Source organism: Hypomesus transpacificus, chromosome 15 (assembly GCF_021917145.1).
Source record: "Hypomesus transpacificus isolate Combined female chromosome 15, fHypTra1, whole genome shotgun sequence".
Classification (NCBI taxonomy): domain Eukaryota; kingdom Metazoa; phylum Chordata; class Actinopteri; order Osmeriformes; family Osmeridae; genus Hypomesus; species Hypomesus transpacificus.
The window spans coordinates 11,682,308-11,697,293 of record NC_061074.1 but is presented as its reverse complement, the minus strand read 5'-3'; the positions used below and the strand labels follow the sequence as shown (position 1 = coordinate 11,697,293).

The 14,986-nt window shown below is 45.3% G+C and overlaps 1 protein-coding gene across 1 annotated transcript; it reads right to left on the bottom strand.

The window, feature by feature from the left end:
• Positions 1–2,950: 2,950 nt before the first annotated feature.
• On the bottom strand, positions 2,951–14,617 carry igsf5b (immunoglobulin superfamily, member 5b). The gene is given in 10 exon segments (XM_047035146.1): positions 2,951–4,663; positions 5,249–5,316; positions 5,637–5,725; positions 6,319–6,343; positions 8,045–8,164; positions 8,596–8,889; positions 12,194–12,250; positions 12,253–12,501; positions 13,936–14,026; positions 14,333–14,617. Coding segments are annotated over 9 exon segments (1,065 nt in total). The 5' UTR covers positions 13,988–14,026; positions 14,333–14,617; the 3' UTR covers positions 2,951–4,552.
• Between the last annotated feature and the right edge of the window lie 369 nt (positions 14,618–14,986).

Sequence of the window (14,986 nt, the reverse complement as noted above, 5' to 3'; positions counted from 1 at the left end):
GATATTAAAGCTTGAATTCATTTTTTTATTTTTGTTCCGTGGAAACAAAAGACTCCTTTTCGGTTTACTTATGCTTCCCAGTGAATTGCCAGGGGTAATACAAACACATGCTGCAGAAATAGCACCCCGGAAGAAATGAGGCAGAAAGTATTCGACTGCAACAAATAATTCCAGTGCACACAATTTCTCCCTAAGGTTTTTCGTGTACCTTGCAAGTGTCAGTCAAAAAAGCACTGTCTTGCTTTCTACAACTGAGTTATTAATAGGATTAACGGCTACCACAAAAGCAAAGAATTAAAAACAAAAGCTTCGCTGTGGAGTTTTCCCACAATGCTTACATTAGTCTGGGTCTACAGGGGAGGCTGTTGCACAGTCATCTTCATTCTAGTGTGGCTAAAGGTGACCTTGGTGAGGGACATCTTTTCTTCAACCAAGAAGTAGTTCTCCAGGGGGCCTGTGCAGTAGATTCTGTTGGTAAGCCTCATTTGCCAAAAAACACAGTAGCCACTGCTGCCTCTCTTTTTTGCAGGGGAATAGGATATGGGATGGAATCTGACAAATAGCACAGTGAGTCACACAGGGAACAGACAGGGGCACACACGCAGGCTGGAGATGTGCGGGGCTGGGGGGGGGGGGGGGGGGGTTGGGGGGGGACGACGACAATGAAGACACCTCGGAGGCTTAATAGTGGAAGTGCTCTGCTTTAACCAGACACACAGACAGAGGCCATCCTTCGACCCTGCTCCAGATCCAGCCAAAGCCAGTTCATCTGCCCCCGGGTCCCAGAGGGACGCAACATGCGGCGCTCGCTCCGTCTCACACCGACCGACGGACCACTGCATCGGTTTCTCTTTGCCTCCTGACATTCCTCTTTCGCCGGTCCACTGCACTCGCTCCTAAATTGCATTATTCAGCTAATTAAAAGAGCCTTAATTACCCTAACAGGGTCTCATCGGGGATTTTGTTTTGGCTCCAATTGCTTTTAATAGCCCTGACATCTAATACAGTGGCAAACGGTTGGTTTTGGAACCACATCACTGGTGCCCAATACTGCTAAGATGCACTTGAGAGCATCGGTTTTCGATAAGGGGGAGGACGTGCTAAGTTATTCATCAGGGTTAGCCCTAAGTGCCACAACCACAAGCATAACTGTTTAGTTTGCCCTGACCGGTGCCAACAGGGCCCATTTAATTCGAGTCAATGACATCAACAAAGGAGTGTCCTAAAGAGGCAAAGCCCGTCCATGTTACTGGGGTCTAATATACATGAATACATATTTATAGGCATGATGAAGAGCTCTTAGGCTTGACATCTTATTATCATATTCATATTGCAGTGACAGGGTGTAGCACTCTGGCAAATGTACGTTCATGGGTCAATGAAAAAAGATGGATTTGCCATCACGTTGGATGTTTGGAAACGAGTGGAATTTGCCCCACCAATGTCTGTACCGGTGAAAACTCTTCTTTCCGATCCTCGTAAAAATGCGAGCTTTTTGAAGGGAGCACTGCTTGAACATGCTTGAAAGGTCCACGTTTCTGGCATTGTGAGGTCAGTGTTCAGTGGTGCTGTTGCGTTGGCACTCGCTTCTCTCTTTCTCCACCACGCACCACAGTGCAGCTCTGGCTCCTCAGCTATACTCACAGTCCTACAGGAAGTGGAGAAAGCACATAACAAGACACTGGAGACAACCTGCCAAGCTCCAGGGAGCTGTTGCCAAGTTTCTTTTTATTTATTCACACATTAGGAGAAGGCCCAGCAACCCCTCTTTCTAATTGCTACAGGAAGCAGCAGGAGGTTGCGAGGGAGCCACCTCTCGTCATCGGCCCCTGGAACATCTGCCGCATCCCCAACACCCCGCGAGACGTCGGGGGAGGAGAAACTGCCAGAAATGACGAGAGCCACCGCCGAGAGAGAGGGAACGGGCGATTACGTCAGCACGGCAACGCGTTTCACCGCGTGTCACCTGAGCAAGAGCGGGGTCAACGTGACCGTCGCCTCACACCAGAACCTGAGCAGGACGCGGGGGCGAGCGACACCGAGACACGAGGAGGAGAGACAGAGAATGAGTGAGGGAGAGATAGCAGAGGCTGCCAAGACCTTGGCACAGTGAAAGCTCACCTTGCTTGGCCCAAGTGTGGAGGTTTTAGATGGCTCCGTGCGATATGAATACGCTGTTTGAAAGGCGTAATTGAGAAGCGTGGGGCAACAACTGAGCCCCTGGGAGGGTAGAGTCAGTCTGGAAAACAGAACAAAGAAGCAGGTCATGTAATAGGCCTCTCATATCACGCTGGTCTTTGTCAGGCCCCACCAGACGACCTTTAATTTATTTAATAGCTCCCATTTTGGTGACAGAGGTTGACAAAAGAAGAAGAAGGGGAAAAAGCAGATGAGGACAAGTACCTTTCCTCCTCATTCTTAGTCGTGGAGGATTCCCTAGACAGGGGAGAACCGCGTCAACCGTTTGGTGAAATTGAATTTGCGGGGGTGGAGTGTGGAGTATGTGAGTGAGTGAGTGAGTGTGTTTGTGTGTGGTGGGACATGTTTGGAATGGTATGGCGTACACAATTACGCTAGCCTGTCTTCACGCCATAATTGACAGTGGAGGCCAGAGCAGAATGCCCTGAAATGTCACCCGTGAATATGCTCCATGTCTTTAATTTACTTCATATTAAGTCCTATATTTACAGGCTGTTGAGATTGAGTTGGCATTCATAAGACAACAAATTTAAATGAAACATGACATCATCTGCATTTAAACAGACAGTGGGATTATAGCCAAAATGTGCTTTAGTTAAAAATATTATCCTGTGTAGGAACTTCAGCCAACAGTCTGATCTAACCCAGTGTCCACCATTAGGAAGCATTCTCTGAGAGGCCACCGATCTCTCCTCTCCCACAAGGTTGCACAAATCAACGTGCTAAATCAGCCTTCCCACAGAGCTTAAGCCACTGATTGCGTTCCTCAAAACTAGCTATGAAAGGATTTAGCCAATCAGGTGCTAAACTAGCCCTGAAATTGATATCAGGCATGTTTCGATTTCTTAACAGAAATGCTAGTTTTCCTTCAGAAATTCTGCTGTGGTGCTATGGGTGGACATACAGTAATGTACTCATCACTGTCCTTCAAACGACCTTCATCTGTACATTCTGGGACAAGAATGTAGCTATATCACAGATGCATTGCCAAGCAACATTAAATGTCACCAGATGTAGGTCGTACTGTACACTGTTGACATCCTTCCCAGGATTTGGTGGCTGTCGAAGCCATTGTCTCACCCAGGTAAGAAAATTATTTAAGATGAGGATCAAGAATTAGGGGTTGAGACACTCGCCTTTTGCATTATCATATAGAGGGACCTATGAAGCAGAGAGGGGACCCAAAAAAAAGGTATTGTTGGGGAAAAACCTTGCCTAGATTAAACGTTAATGATTCTCGTCCCTGCTGTGGAACGTTAGCTGAACTGGGGCTGCCAAGGCGTGTGGTTACTCCTGTGCTTGGCTTTAATGTTGAATTTGAGCTCAGAAAGACTGATATGAACAGCATAACGACTGACTGGGAATTTTTGAACTTTAGGGCCTTGAGCCAGCATGAAAGTGTTGCATTTACCTTATCAGTCCCATGGTATCCTTATGGTCAAATCATGTTTAATAGAGACATCAAAGGTACCTTCTGAAGTCCATGTCTGAGTAGGCAAAGATGGCTCCTGTCATTTTCTGTTGTATTTCCCTTGGGGATCTTTGTAGAACATAATATTATACATTATTGATGTTCCCATGATTAATTCATGACGTTATGGAAGAAATCCTCTCATAATAGGGAGTGATAAACAAATGACGTTATTGCAGTGTTGTAGACAGAGTCGAGCAAGAAATGTACAGTCAAAGGGATTTTTGCCGACAACTTTGATGTACTATATCTCTTTTACAGAATGATATCACCTTAAGTGTTGGGAGTCTACCACAGGCAACACACACCTGGAAAATGTCACCTGCTTTGTCCCTCTCAATAGTCTGAATGTCAGATTCCACAAAATGAAATCAAGCCAACCATTATGACGGTGAGTTAAGCATGTGCGTAACTGCTAACAAGAGGATTAAAACAGCGATTGTCTTACATATCCACGTCAACAATGATCGCATGAGTCAATGGGTTTAAATATATTGGGTTTCTTAATTCCATGTTTCCATGTACAGAAACCGATGATTGCCTTTTTCCAAAATGTGTAATATAACTTTCCGTAGAATATGTCAAACAGTGGTTGCAGATTTGAGTATACAATATCAGTGCATATGAATGTAAAAAAAGATATTGTTGCTGTTGAAATACAAAAATTGTGTAAAGAGGTTACTGATTAACAGAAATTCATAAGAAAAACATTTCTGATTTAAAGTGTTAAATATATTGTACATAGTCACTTTACATTAATCAACAACAAATTTCAAAAAAGGATAAAACATGGCCAGACATATCTTCTTGACAAAGATAATGATGAAAAAGGATTAACATGGTACGATCCAGCTCAACCATAACCATCTCTTAACTCTACATTCACACCATGGTGACTCTTCTGATGCTCTTTGACTCCTCTCCCTCCGAACCAACGTGGGCCAAACCGGGACTGTGCTCTGAGAAGGCATTGGAGGACGCGACATCAGGGACCTGGGAAAAAGATCAACAGAAGGCTCTTTTTCCAAAAATGTTTTACTCAAATCAGATCAACTTCAAAATACCCCTCTCGTCAACCGTAGATGTTAGGATACACCTATTGGTATGTAGATCCGTAAAATTGGATCGAAATGTCAATCGATTAAAGCAAGGGTCACCTTAGGCCATCCCTAAGAGAGCTTCTTCAAAGTCCTCTTACCTTAAGTATTGACAGACTTCAAATTGGACATTCTTTACATGAAGTCGTGGTCACCTTGTATATCCAAGAGGTGACACTTTGCTAGAAAAGTCATTTTTCTGGGATATTAGTCTGATATCACGTCATTCAGTGTACAAGCCTTTTAGATTGATCTGTTTGAATTCAGTCATATGTTACCAGCCTGCATCAGTTGTATAGTTGAATATTATTCATATTTCTACATCCCTGATAGTGTGTGGCTCTGTGGACCCCTTCCTCTCCCTCCCTTTACACCACTCTTTCTGCACCTCTCTCTTTACACAACCTTTCTATTTATAGTTCGATTCTCCTCTCCTTTCTCTCACTGTACGTCTTTCCCCTCTCTACGTTTTTCTTGTTACCTTGTGAGTGCCAGACTGAAAGTCCGTTGGGCTGTGAGCATCCAAGTGAAGGTCATGCTGGCCGATGTCTGTCGAGAGAAAAACAAGACTTGACCTGACCTGACATCCCCTCTGACCGTTTCTCCTGCACTCAGGAAGGTGTTGTATCAGCTTGAACATGGTACATGGCATAACATCACACTGGATTACCAAATCCCATTGTATTCAGTCATGGATTTAGACACATTTCGGTTTTGGTTCATTTATTGAATTCCCCACATGGTAAAAAAAAAAAAAAGATTAAATGTGGCAAAATGTCATATTTGAATGATTTCTAGAATTCACCGGTGAATAACTGTAGGAAATAACATTGTGTAATGAGTAGGCTGTGTCTACTTCAAGGGCTCACCTGTGAGGACCTCTGCAGCGTATCCCGGGTTGATCTTGCCCCCTGTCACCTCAGCAGCCGAGCTCCTGCTGCTCTCTGATTCGTCCATCCTGAGGGGACCCACAGGAGCAGCCCAATGGAAAAGATAACCTTTAAGATAGTGTGCATCCACCTTGTCGGAAGCAGGGGGGTTTTGTGATTTTGTGCGTACAAAACAAACAATTCCCAGTGCACAGCAGGCTTGGTGAAAAGCTCTTTACAAATGACTGCCATTATCATTACTCGAACAATTTCATTAACCTCTGCTTGCATTTCATCTTTAATTTAAGTACAGAAGCAACAAAAATACATTGCCAGCCTCAAAATATCGGTATATTAGATTAAAAACTGTGCTTTGAATACCGTTTAATTACATTTTCAAATTCACTTATTCAAGCATGGCATTAGCTCCAGCAAAGAACTAATGAAATATCTTAATCCATGGGATGTTATCATTATTAGGATCAGCTCCTCTTTAATAATGTTTCTGTTCATGATTTTCATGGATGGCTAGTCCCATCCACGTTAATAGTCCAGGATGATAATGGATCTTCATTGGTCATCGTGTTCTAATGATGACATTCCATGGTGTTTCATAGTTGTACACGTCTCCATGGAGACAGTGAGATGTGAGTGTTGCTGTGGTAAGGTCGAAGAGAGTTACCTTGCTGCCTCAGCTTGACCCGACTCTGAAAGACAAAAATGTATCCCAGTTTCCTTACATCACGTTGAGCATGCACTCATTTCATCACTCTCACTGAGAGTCCTGATCCAGCTGGGCAGCTGGGAAATACCCTGGTACTTATCCAAGTAGTTTACAACCAGCGCGTACACCATAGCCCACGGTAACATTTGAATTGTGGAGCCCGAAACTAAGATGGCTGTTATTAAATCTCATCTCACATCCTCATTGCTTTCTTTCCCCAAGGTCCTGGCTTAAGCCAAAGACAATAGTCAGACAATAGTACAGATGGTCCTCGCCCCTGGCCAACTCTAAACCGGCTCTATTCCGGTTGGAGTAATTGCCACAGTTTTTATTTTTGTTAAACCCCACACTGTCCAAAGTCATTAAGGTGACTATTCTTAATCCTTATTCTCCCCACTGTACTTGCAATGCTTCCGTGACTTTGCCAAACGGACAGTCATATTGACTTGGAGCCCTGCCATTTGGTTCAATATGAAACCTCCTGATTATGATGATTTGACCCAAGGTGTTGAAGGGAATTTGTACAAGCAAAAGCAGCCTCAATCAATGACAGTGAAGAGGTACTATGGCAGACTGTAGGATGACTAGTGTTGCAGAAGAGAAGGGCACACCTGCCTTTAAAATAATCCCAGCGCTCCAAATCATGGCCCTGATTTGCACTGGTCCCAAATCAGTCACAGGGATTACAGGAAGTTGAACGTATAACTCAGGGGCACTTTTTGTTATCGCACACAAACAGGCCACCTTCTCCTAGTCATCTCCCGAACAACATCCCCTCAGAGATGGTTCTCCAGAAACTTCGAAGAAAACCTTTTCTGTCTCGCTCTTTCTCATCCTCATCCTCACTCTCCCTCTCTCTCTCTCTCTCTCTCTTTTGCTCTCCATCTCTCTCACTCTCACTCTGTCTCTCTTTTGTGCTCTCTCTCTCTCTCTCTCTCTCTCTCTCTCTCTCTCTCTCTCTCTCTGCTCTCTCTGTCTCTCTCTTTAACTCTGACTGAATCCTCTGTCTCTTTTTCTTGCCCTGTCTCCCACTTTTTCTCAGTCTATCATCCCCCAAAGGCACTAGAGCACCACATCCACTTTAATTTGCTGAATGGTAAACCAGTAAGACATTAATCCTAAGGGTAGAAAGGTGACAGGAATTGGGGTCACTCCAGAAAACTGTCTGGCGATGACTTAGCTTTAACCTTAAGAATCTGACTTGAGCATTTATGACAGCTCTCCCTTTGGAGAGAGTTTGGTATTTCTGAAACAGCATCATATGACATCATCAATTTGCTATTATAATAAATAACACAAAACAAAACGAGTAACTGAAATAAATGTATTTATCTTGTTGGACTAGGGCTGCCTGTTTTTTCCCTGGCCACCAGGGGGTGTTGTGTACAGCTCACCTCTCCTTGACACCTGTCTCTCTATGTACGGGGACGTTCTACACTGCGTTTACAGACAGGTGGGAGAGGTCAGGCGCAGAGCAAGCACTTCACACACAACTCAAGATTTCTGCTGACAACTCGAGTTGTGAACCCCGGTGCCCTTGCCTGAGCGCCAGCGCGTGGGCATTGCCAAGTCACAACGTGTGACCGTGCTACTTCTTCATTATACTTTAATTGTTCCCGGGAAGGCACTCGGCGGTCAGGCATTTTTCAGTGAGCGCTATAGGAGGAGGAGAAAAGATGCTTACTCGCTCTGTAACAGAGGACAATGCAGAGGCTGAGGAGCAGGAGCAGGAGCATGGCGGACGATGAGATCGCTACTGCAATGAGGGCCGTGCGGTCCTTGTCTTCCACAAGCACTTCCGCAACTGCAAGCCAAAAATATATAGATATATTTGACGGCACCGTATTTCAAGTTAGTGATGTTTTGAGTGTATAGCCTTGGTAATGGGTTTTATTATTGTTGTTAAAGGTAGACTATTGAATATTTTTTCAATACTAATCAGATGAAATGCACAGAAGAAATCCGACGACATTTGATCTTGGAGGATGACTTCAGAGACAAGGACCACCTTCTAAAAGAACTATTATTGTACGTAGCTAGCTTTTATCCAACAGGAGACCCGGCGTTCCACAACACAGTAAACAGATCAGCAAGAGAAAAGGAGCAAAATCAAAAGTGTGCCCCATACTGTATGTTAGTGTGTATGCATGTGGCTGCGTGTTTAGTTGTGTATGGCTGTGGCTGTGTGTGTGTGGCTGTGTGTGTGTTTCTGCACGCGCGTGTGTGTGTTCTTACAAACAGTCAAGCGGACACGGCTGGCCAGGGGAGTTGGAAGGGCCGACACAGACGCCAGACACTCCACGTGAGACGACTCCAGCGCCTGCATGCCGAGGGCACTGGTCCGGTTGTAGAGCCCATCGGCTGCAACTCCAGCGCTAACGTTGTACTGACCGTCATCCACCTTCCTGCTGTTCACCTGCCATGTCAGGCTGGGCTCGGGGTACCAACCGGTAGCCTGGCACTCGAAGACTACCCGCTGCCCCCACACCGCCGACACGTTGCCCCCCGTGATGCCAATGGTGCCCCTCTCTAGAATGCCAAGGGGGTAGAAGTTTAGTATTCAGAAGCAGCATCTTTGACGGTTCTTTTCCAGTGTTCAAGTGAGGAGGGATTGCCTATATTGATATGCATGAGTGTGTTTGTGCACGTGAACATGGAATGGAGGTGATTTTATGGTGATGTCGTTTTTTTCTTCTTCCCTGTGCCACACGTGTGCTAGCCAAATCCCTCCTCGGACAATCGCTTCTCCGCCTCCCCAGTGATCTGCTCCCTTATGGACGTTTTTTTTTCATCCCTAAATGATCGATCTTGTCTCTCTCCGCCTCAATTGGCTGGCGTCTCTCTTTCTACCCATCATGCACAGCAACCGTCCGCCAAGCCACTTAGGCCTGGATAGATCTCATATGTGAAGTCTAATGTCTGGCAGGGAGAACGGCGGAGGGGCGCAACAGACAATTGTTCGAGACAGACAGATAATTACTCGAGCTCTGTGGCGCTTTGTCTCAATGAATTACGTGTCCGTGTTGATTTAGCGTCGGAGCTTTGGATCTCCCGTTTCCATCTGTTTCCCCTACTCCTGCCTTTCTGTTTGACTTGGTGTCATATACTCTGATGGAGCTTGGATTTTGTTTGGCCTTCCCCTCGAGGAAAGGCCAAACCAGGACGCAACGTCTGAACCTGCTGATGAGTCTCATTTCCCTAAACTGACACAGAACTCCCCAAAAACGAATCCAGTGGGTAAATGTACGGGATAAAGAATCAGGCGAGATCGGTCCCCACCCCCTCTCCCACAATCTCAACCTAAGTGATCCTTGAAATCACGTTTTTCTTTTTAAATATACGATTTCGTGAATTGTTGTAACAGTCGCAATCTTTGTTGGTCTGCCTGATTGGGTACAGAGCATGGTTTAATCCCGGTGATTTTTAAATAGGACCCTCAGGGAGGAAATTGCCACTCTGATGTCAGCATTTAATCTAGAAGAAGTATGGTTCCCTTCTGCTCAGATGAGCAGTTTTGTATGCCACTGTCTACAACATCAACTGTGTGTGTGTGTGCGTATGTTTGTGTGTGCTTCAGACTGTGTGAGTGCGTGTTTGTCTGAGTATGATTAAGAGCAAGAGGCAGAGGGAGACTAGAGAAAGTGAAAGAGTGTGTGTGTGTGTGTGTGCTTCATCAAAATGAACAACGCAGTGTGCCTCTGTAGCCTTTAACCACAGGCATGTCCACTCCATTCTGATTTACATCAAAGTGGCTTCATCATCAGCTTCAGCCCCTATGGCAGATTCTGCTCCTATTCAGCAGCCTATAATACAGCCATATTGATTTGTTTACGTGCGAGTGTGTGGGTGTTTGGGTGCTCCACTGCACATGCATACATGTACATCTTTGTGTGTGCATGTGTGTGCGTGTGCACACTCCTACTGTGTGTGTGTGTGTGCTCTGTGTGTATTTCCATTCAGATTCATATTGGACAATTAGAGTGGAGGAACGAGGAGAGAACAGAGGACGGGCCTCTGGTCTAGATTTGTGGCTCCCCTCCAATGGTATATTTGGACAAACGGGTCCGAAATCACAAGCAGAGTTGCTGACTGTTAACGCCAAGATGCACGATTAATTTCCGAGGTTCTGTCAAGACTGAGAGATCCTCTGCACCAACACTGTAAAGCTTGATCCAGCATACACTATTGTTAATGGGTACATATGTCAGCAAGGATTTGTGGCCACGGCGATAAAGGAGGCCCCTCCCTGTAATATATTGGATGCGATGGTTCATTGCGCTGCTCCCAGAGAGCGACTTTGCACAGGTTTTAGCTGAGTCCTCACTTTGTAGGAAGGGCCAAATTAGCTGAATAATACCAGGGAATGGAGAACTGCTGAATATGACTAGGCAATGGGATATATTTTTTCAGCATTAGTCCTCAATGATTTAGTTTCATGTCGTCAATAGAGGGTTATTGTTGATCTGCACACCCCAAATTTTGTTCAGTAGGTGTACCGATACTATAGGTAACCCCAAAAGTAACCCAATCTCCTCATTTGCCCTCCATGTCATTGTGGTCAAACAATGTTGTTATTTTTCCTTTCAACAGGCAAACAGCTCTCCTTTGAGACAGCAACTTTAGCCAAACTGCAGAGGCCACTTCATGGTTATGCAGACTTGACATTTCAACACTCCTAATCCCCCCAGTACCTGAATGCCCTTCAGAGACACGCTCGGCAGTTAAAACACCAGTCCAAGTTGTACTGTTCCTTCAAAGACCTCGTGAAAGAAAGTAAAACGTCCCGCCCTTGGCGCAAAGAAAAAGCGAGTTGTGGTGACGACCGCTAGAAATGCTACATAGTCATTTGGGGGGAGGGGATTCTTGTGCTCATTCCGTTGTCATGACAAAGCAGCGGGCATGCCAAGAAAGATGGCCGACGGGGAAAGGTGGCAGCAGGTGAAGGGCCAACTCTGCCAGGGTCCCATGAGCAGCGCTGGGGCAAGGGCCGTGCCCCTCGGCTGTTGTATTTATAACTGTGGCCCGATCGATACCCCTCCCACGTGCCTCTGAAGCTGGCATCAACCATGTCACTAGGGCCGCCAGGGCTGCACTCCTCCACGGAGACCGAGCCAAATGAATTCTCCCCACTGATATACACCTGGGTCGATGGGCCATAACTAAATCAGGTGCTTTAGATCAAGTCGGGGGGGGGGGGGGGGGGGGGGGAACTGCTCGAAGCCTCAAAACAAATGAAAACAAAGGCAGGCAATTAACAGATGCAGGCTCAGGGCAAATCCGGGATGTTTATATGCTCGTGTTCTAGAAATGTTAGAGAGGAGACGGCCTAAGTGTTTGGGGTGGTGATGCTCCAGTATCAAAGATGAGGAATTACTTTTATTTACTTCTGGTTTCACTCTTTTTACCCTTCAAGAGTCCTAGTCAAGGTCAAATGAGCTGTCTGCATGGTCAGACCGTTGTTGTTTGCAAGAGGAGTTTCCAATTTGCTTTCAGTGCATTTGTTGGTGTGTGTGCACGTCGGTGTATGTCTGTGTGCGTTACTGCCTGTGTTCATGGTGAACACATGAAACACTACGTGTGAGTGTGTGCCTGCGTGTGAGGTTTGCCTTGTACTTTTTGTATGTGTGTGTGTGTGTATTTCCTTTGGTGTGTGTGTGTGTGGGAGTGCACGAGAGAATCCTTGAAAAAAGGGAGAAACATCACTTTGCACCTTGCCTTTGAAATCTTTTCGGAGTCTCTCTTCCCCTTTTGTCTCTCTGCCATGGTCCATCAGCCAGTCAGCTCAAGGAAATCTCAAGGGCAGCCAGTAAGAGAAGCGCACACAAGCACCCACCTTGTACAGACAGAGTGGCTGCTTTTTTCCCGATTTTCTGGAGCTCACAGGTCAGCGGCCCTGGTGGTTGCGCTCGGATCTCTCCAGAACCATCTCCCACCTGGACGTGCCTCCCCCAGAGTGATCCTCTGCAGTCACGTTGGGGTTTTTGGACAGGATGCCGTGCTCAGCAGAGATGGTCAACACGGTGGCATCGTCAACGGACCACAACATGACCGCCCAGTCCTCGTTAGTGCTGCAGGTGAACTTGGCCTGGTTCCCCCGTAGAACCGTTAGTGTTCTGGGTTCGAGGTGCATTACAAGCTCCACTGTTGACAGCACACACACACAATATGCACACAACACACAAACATAAACACAAACACATAGGGGATGGGAACTGTTGAATTTGACCTCATGCGATAAACATCGATATCAAGATGTCCTATGAACCAAATGGGGCCATGCTGATTGTATGTTAATTAGTAGCAGCCATAAAGGTTTAGTCATCCCCAAGTTTGTAATAAACCAAGTGATCAAGTCTTCTGAAAAGGACGCCAGAATACGTCATTTGGCAAGATAAACACATCTAATCTAGATCTGCCCTGCAAAGAAGCAGCTGTGTACAAACCTCCGAAAGGATCAGACTGAAGGGATCTAAAAGGACCCAAGCTTGGGAGTTCAGACAAACACATGGAAGCCAGATCCAATTTGAGGCGATAGAGGAGGAGTTTGAGAGGGATGAAGAGGCGAGGGACAAAGAGTCCAAAGAGAGAGATGGAGGGAATATTAAAGTTACAGCGGTCCAAAGAGGGAGAGAAGGGATCATGTGGGTACTTGATATATTAAGAGACGAGAGAGGAAGAGAGAAAGTGACTTCATCTGTGCCGAGTCATCCAAATAGGAAGCAGACTTTGGGCTGAGGAACGGGATTCAGGGTGGCGGGATTTAAAGTGTACAAGACTGGAAGTGTAAATGAGTCTACAGACGACAAATGGGAGGAGGCTACACTGTGGGCCTGGGGCCCGGAGGGGTAAACAGTCCACCCGCCGCCCGAAGAATCCACTGGCTTGTGTATCCCCAGGGACTACGTTGCAATTGACTGAATAGACTGAGAATCAGCGACGAAAAGAATATCCATAACCTACTGTGAGGCATCGCAGTTTCTCCTCGCCTTCATGAAAATCAGTCCCCAATTGAATTTCTTTGTCGTTTCGCAGCTTCATTCCATTGATAGATGAAGGAGAAAACGTTGAATATTAATGGGCCGGGGGGTAATTTTCAAATATGAAATAGTAGGCTCAAGCCTGTGTAATCTTGGTGATATATAACTTGTTTGTGAACCACTAACTATGTTGGTGTACACACCTTGCATGTGTGGACCAGTGTCATAAATGATGCACCAGTTAGGATATTAGGTCTAAGAAATATGTAGGCTTAGGCCATCTAATACGGCTCCATTCTTCTACTTTCAAATCTAGGAATGAAGAAATAAACGTAGTTTGTGACCTAATTTGCGAGGTGAACAATTGACTCTCACGTCCCATGCTATAGCTCAGTGGCAAGAAAAAAGCCGGCCATTTTGAGAAAATTAATTATGCTGAGCAGAGAGATCATTATGCGGTCTAATTAGTGTGCCTGTGGGTTTGATATCAAGGGTGTAGTGATCATGCACGTGATGGCATTAGATATACAAGCATATTAGCAGTCTAACTTAAAGGATTTTCCATTCTGATTAGGCAGTGTGCACAGGAACCTCTTACCTTGAGTCATGCATGTCAAAAGCAAAATCATGAGATTGTCCATCGTTGCCATGGAACGGTCAAGCCATTGCCGATGCAGACGTTGTAGATTCTACGTTTATTGAATCAACGTTTTTTAGGGAATTAATTGTGATTGCATACTTTCAAGTTATTCAACAACACACATGACAACACAACTGAGTTTAACCTGTCCTGTAAAACAAGAAAATAATCGACTTGAATCCGAACATAGATAGTCCATGTAAAATCCGAAGCAAGAACACTCGTGTAACATTCTGAACACCAGATTGGGAAACTGAACAGACCAATTTGAACAACATGGAAGAATACAGCAAACACTGACAATAGGAGGTTTGTCATTGAAACTACATTTTAGGATCTCATGTATCTCACTTACCAGAGTGTGATTTCTCAAAGAATGTCCAGGTGCTGCACTACTGGCTTTGTAAGTAACAGTCTCGACGATGCTGGTATCTCCTCATGTTTGGTTTGGAGCTTTATCGACCAGTCTGTTAAACATTACCAGACTAAAAGGAACTTTACTCTTTCCCACCAAAGAAAGGCATCTGTTGTACAAATACCTCGCCCACACTAAGAACAATACCTCTGAAATTCCCCACAATACACAGGGGACTTTGTTGACCCCTCTGGAGAAGAATGAGAGTGAGCAGACAAGGATGACGTGTGTTTGGAGATAAGGATCAGAGGTATTTTCGGCCTCTGAATCGAGAGTCCATCATCAATTGTGGACCCAGATTGAGGTCCTCGAAATCAATTCACATTCAAGTTCGAGCTATTCCAATTCGATTTCTGTGTCTAACTTAGGTGACTAACCAAACCCATAGCCTTCCAAGGCACAGATACCTCCCAAATATCTCCTCTCAAACTACATGACTTTGCTATATCATTTTGCCATATGTGTGTGTAGATGTACTGTGTTTCTTGGTCTCCTTGATGTCTTTGTTTAACAGGATACATCACTCTATGAAACAGTCATACGGCTTCCCCTCTACCTTAACATGTTTCTATCTCCTGGGATAACAGCATTACG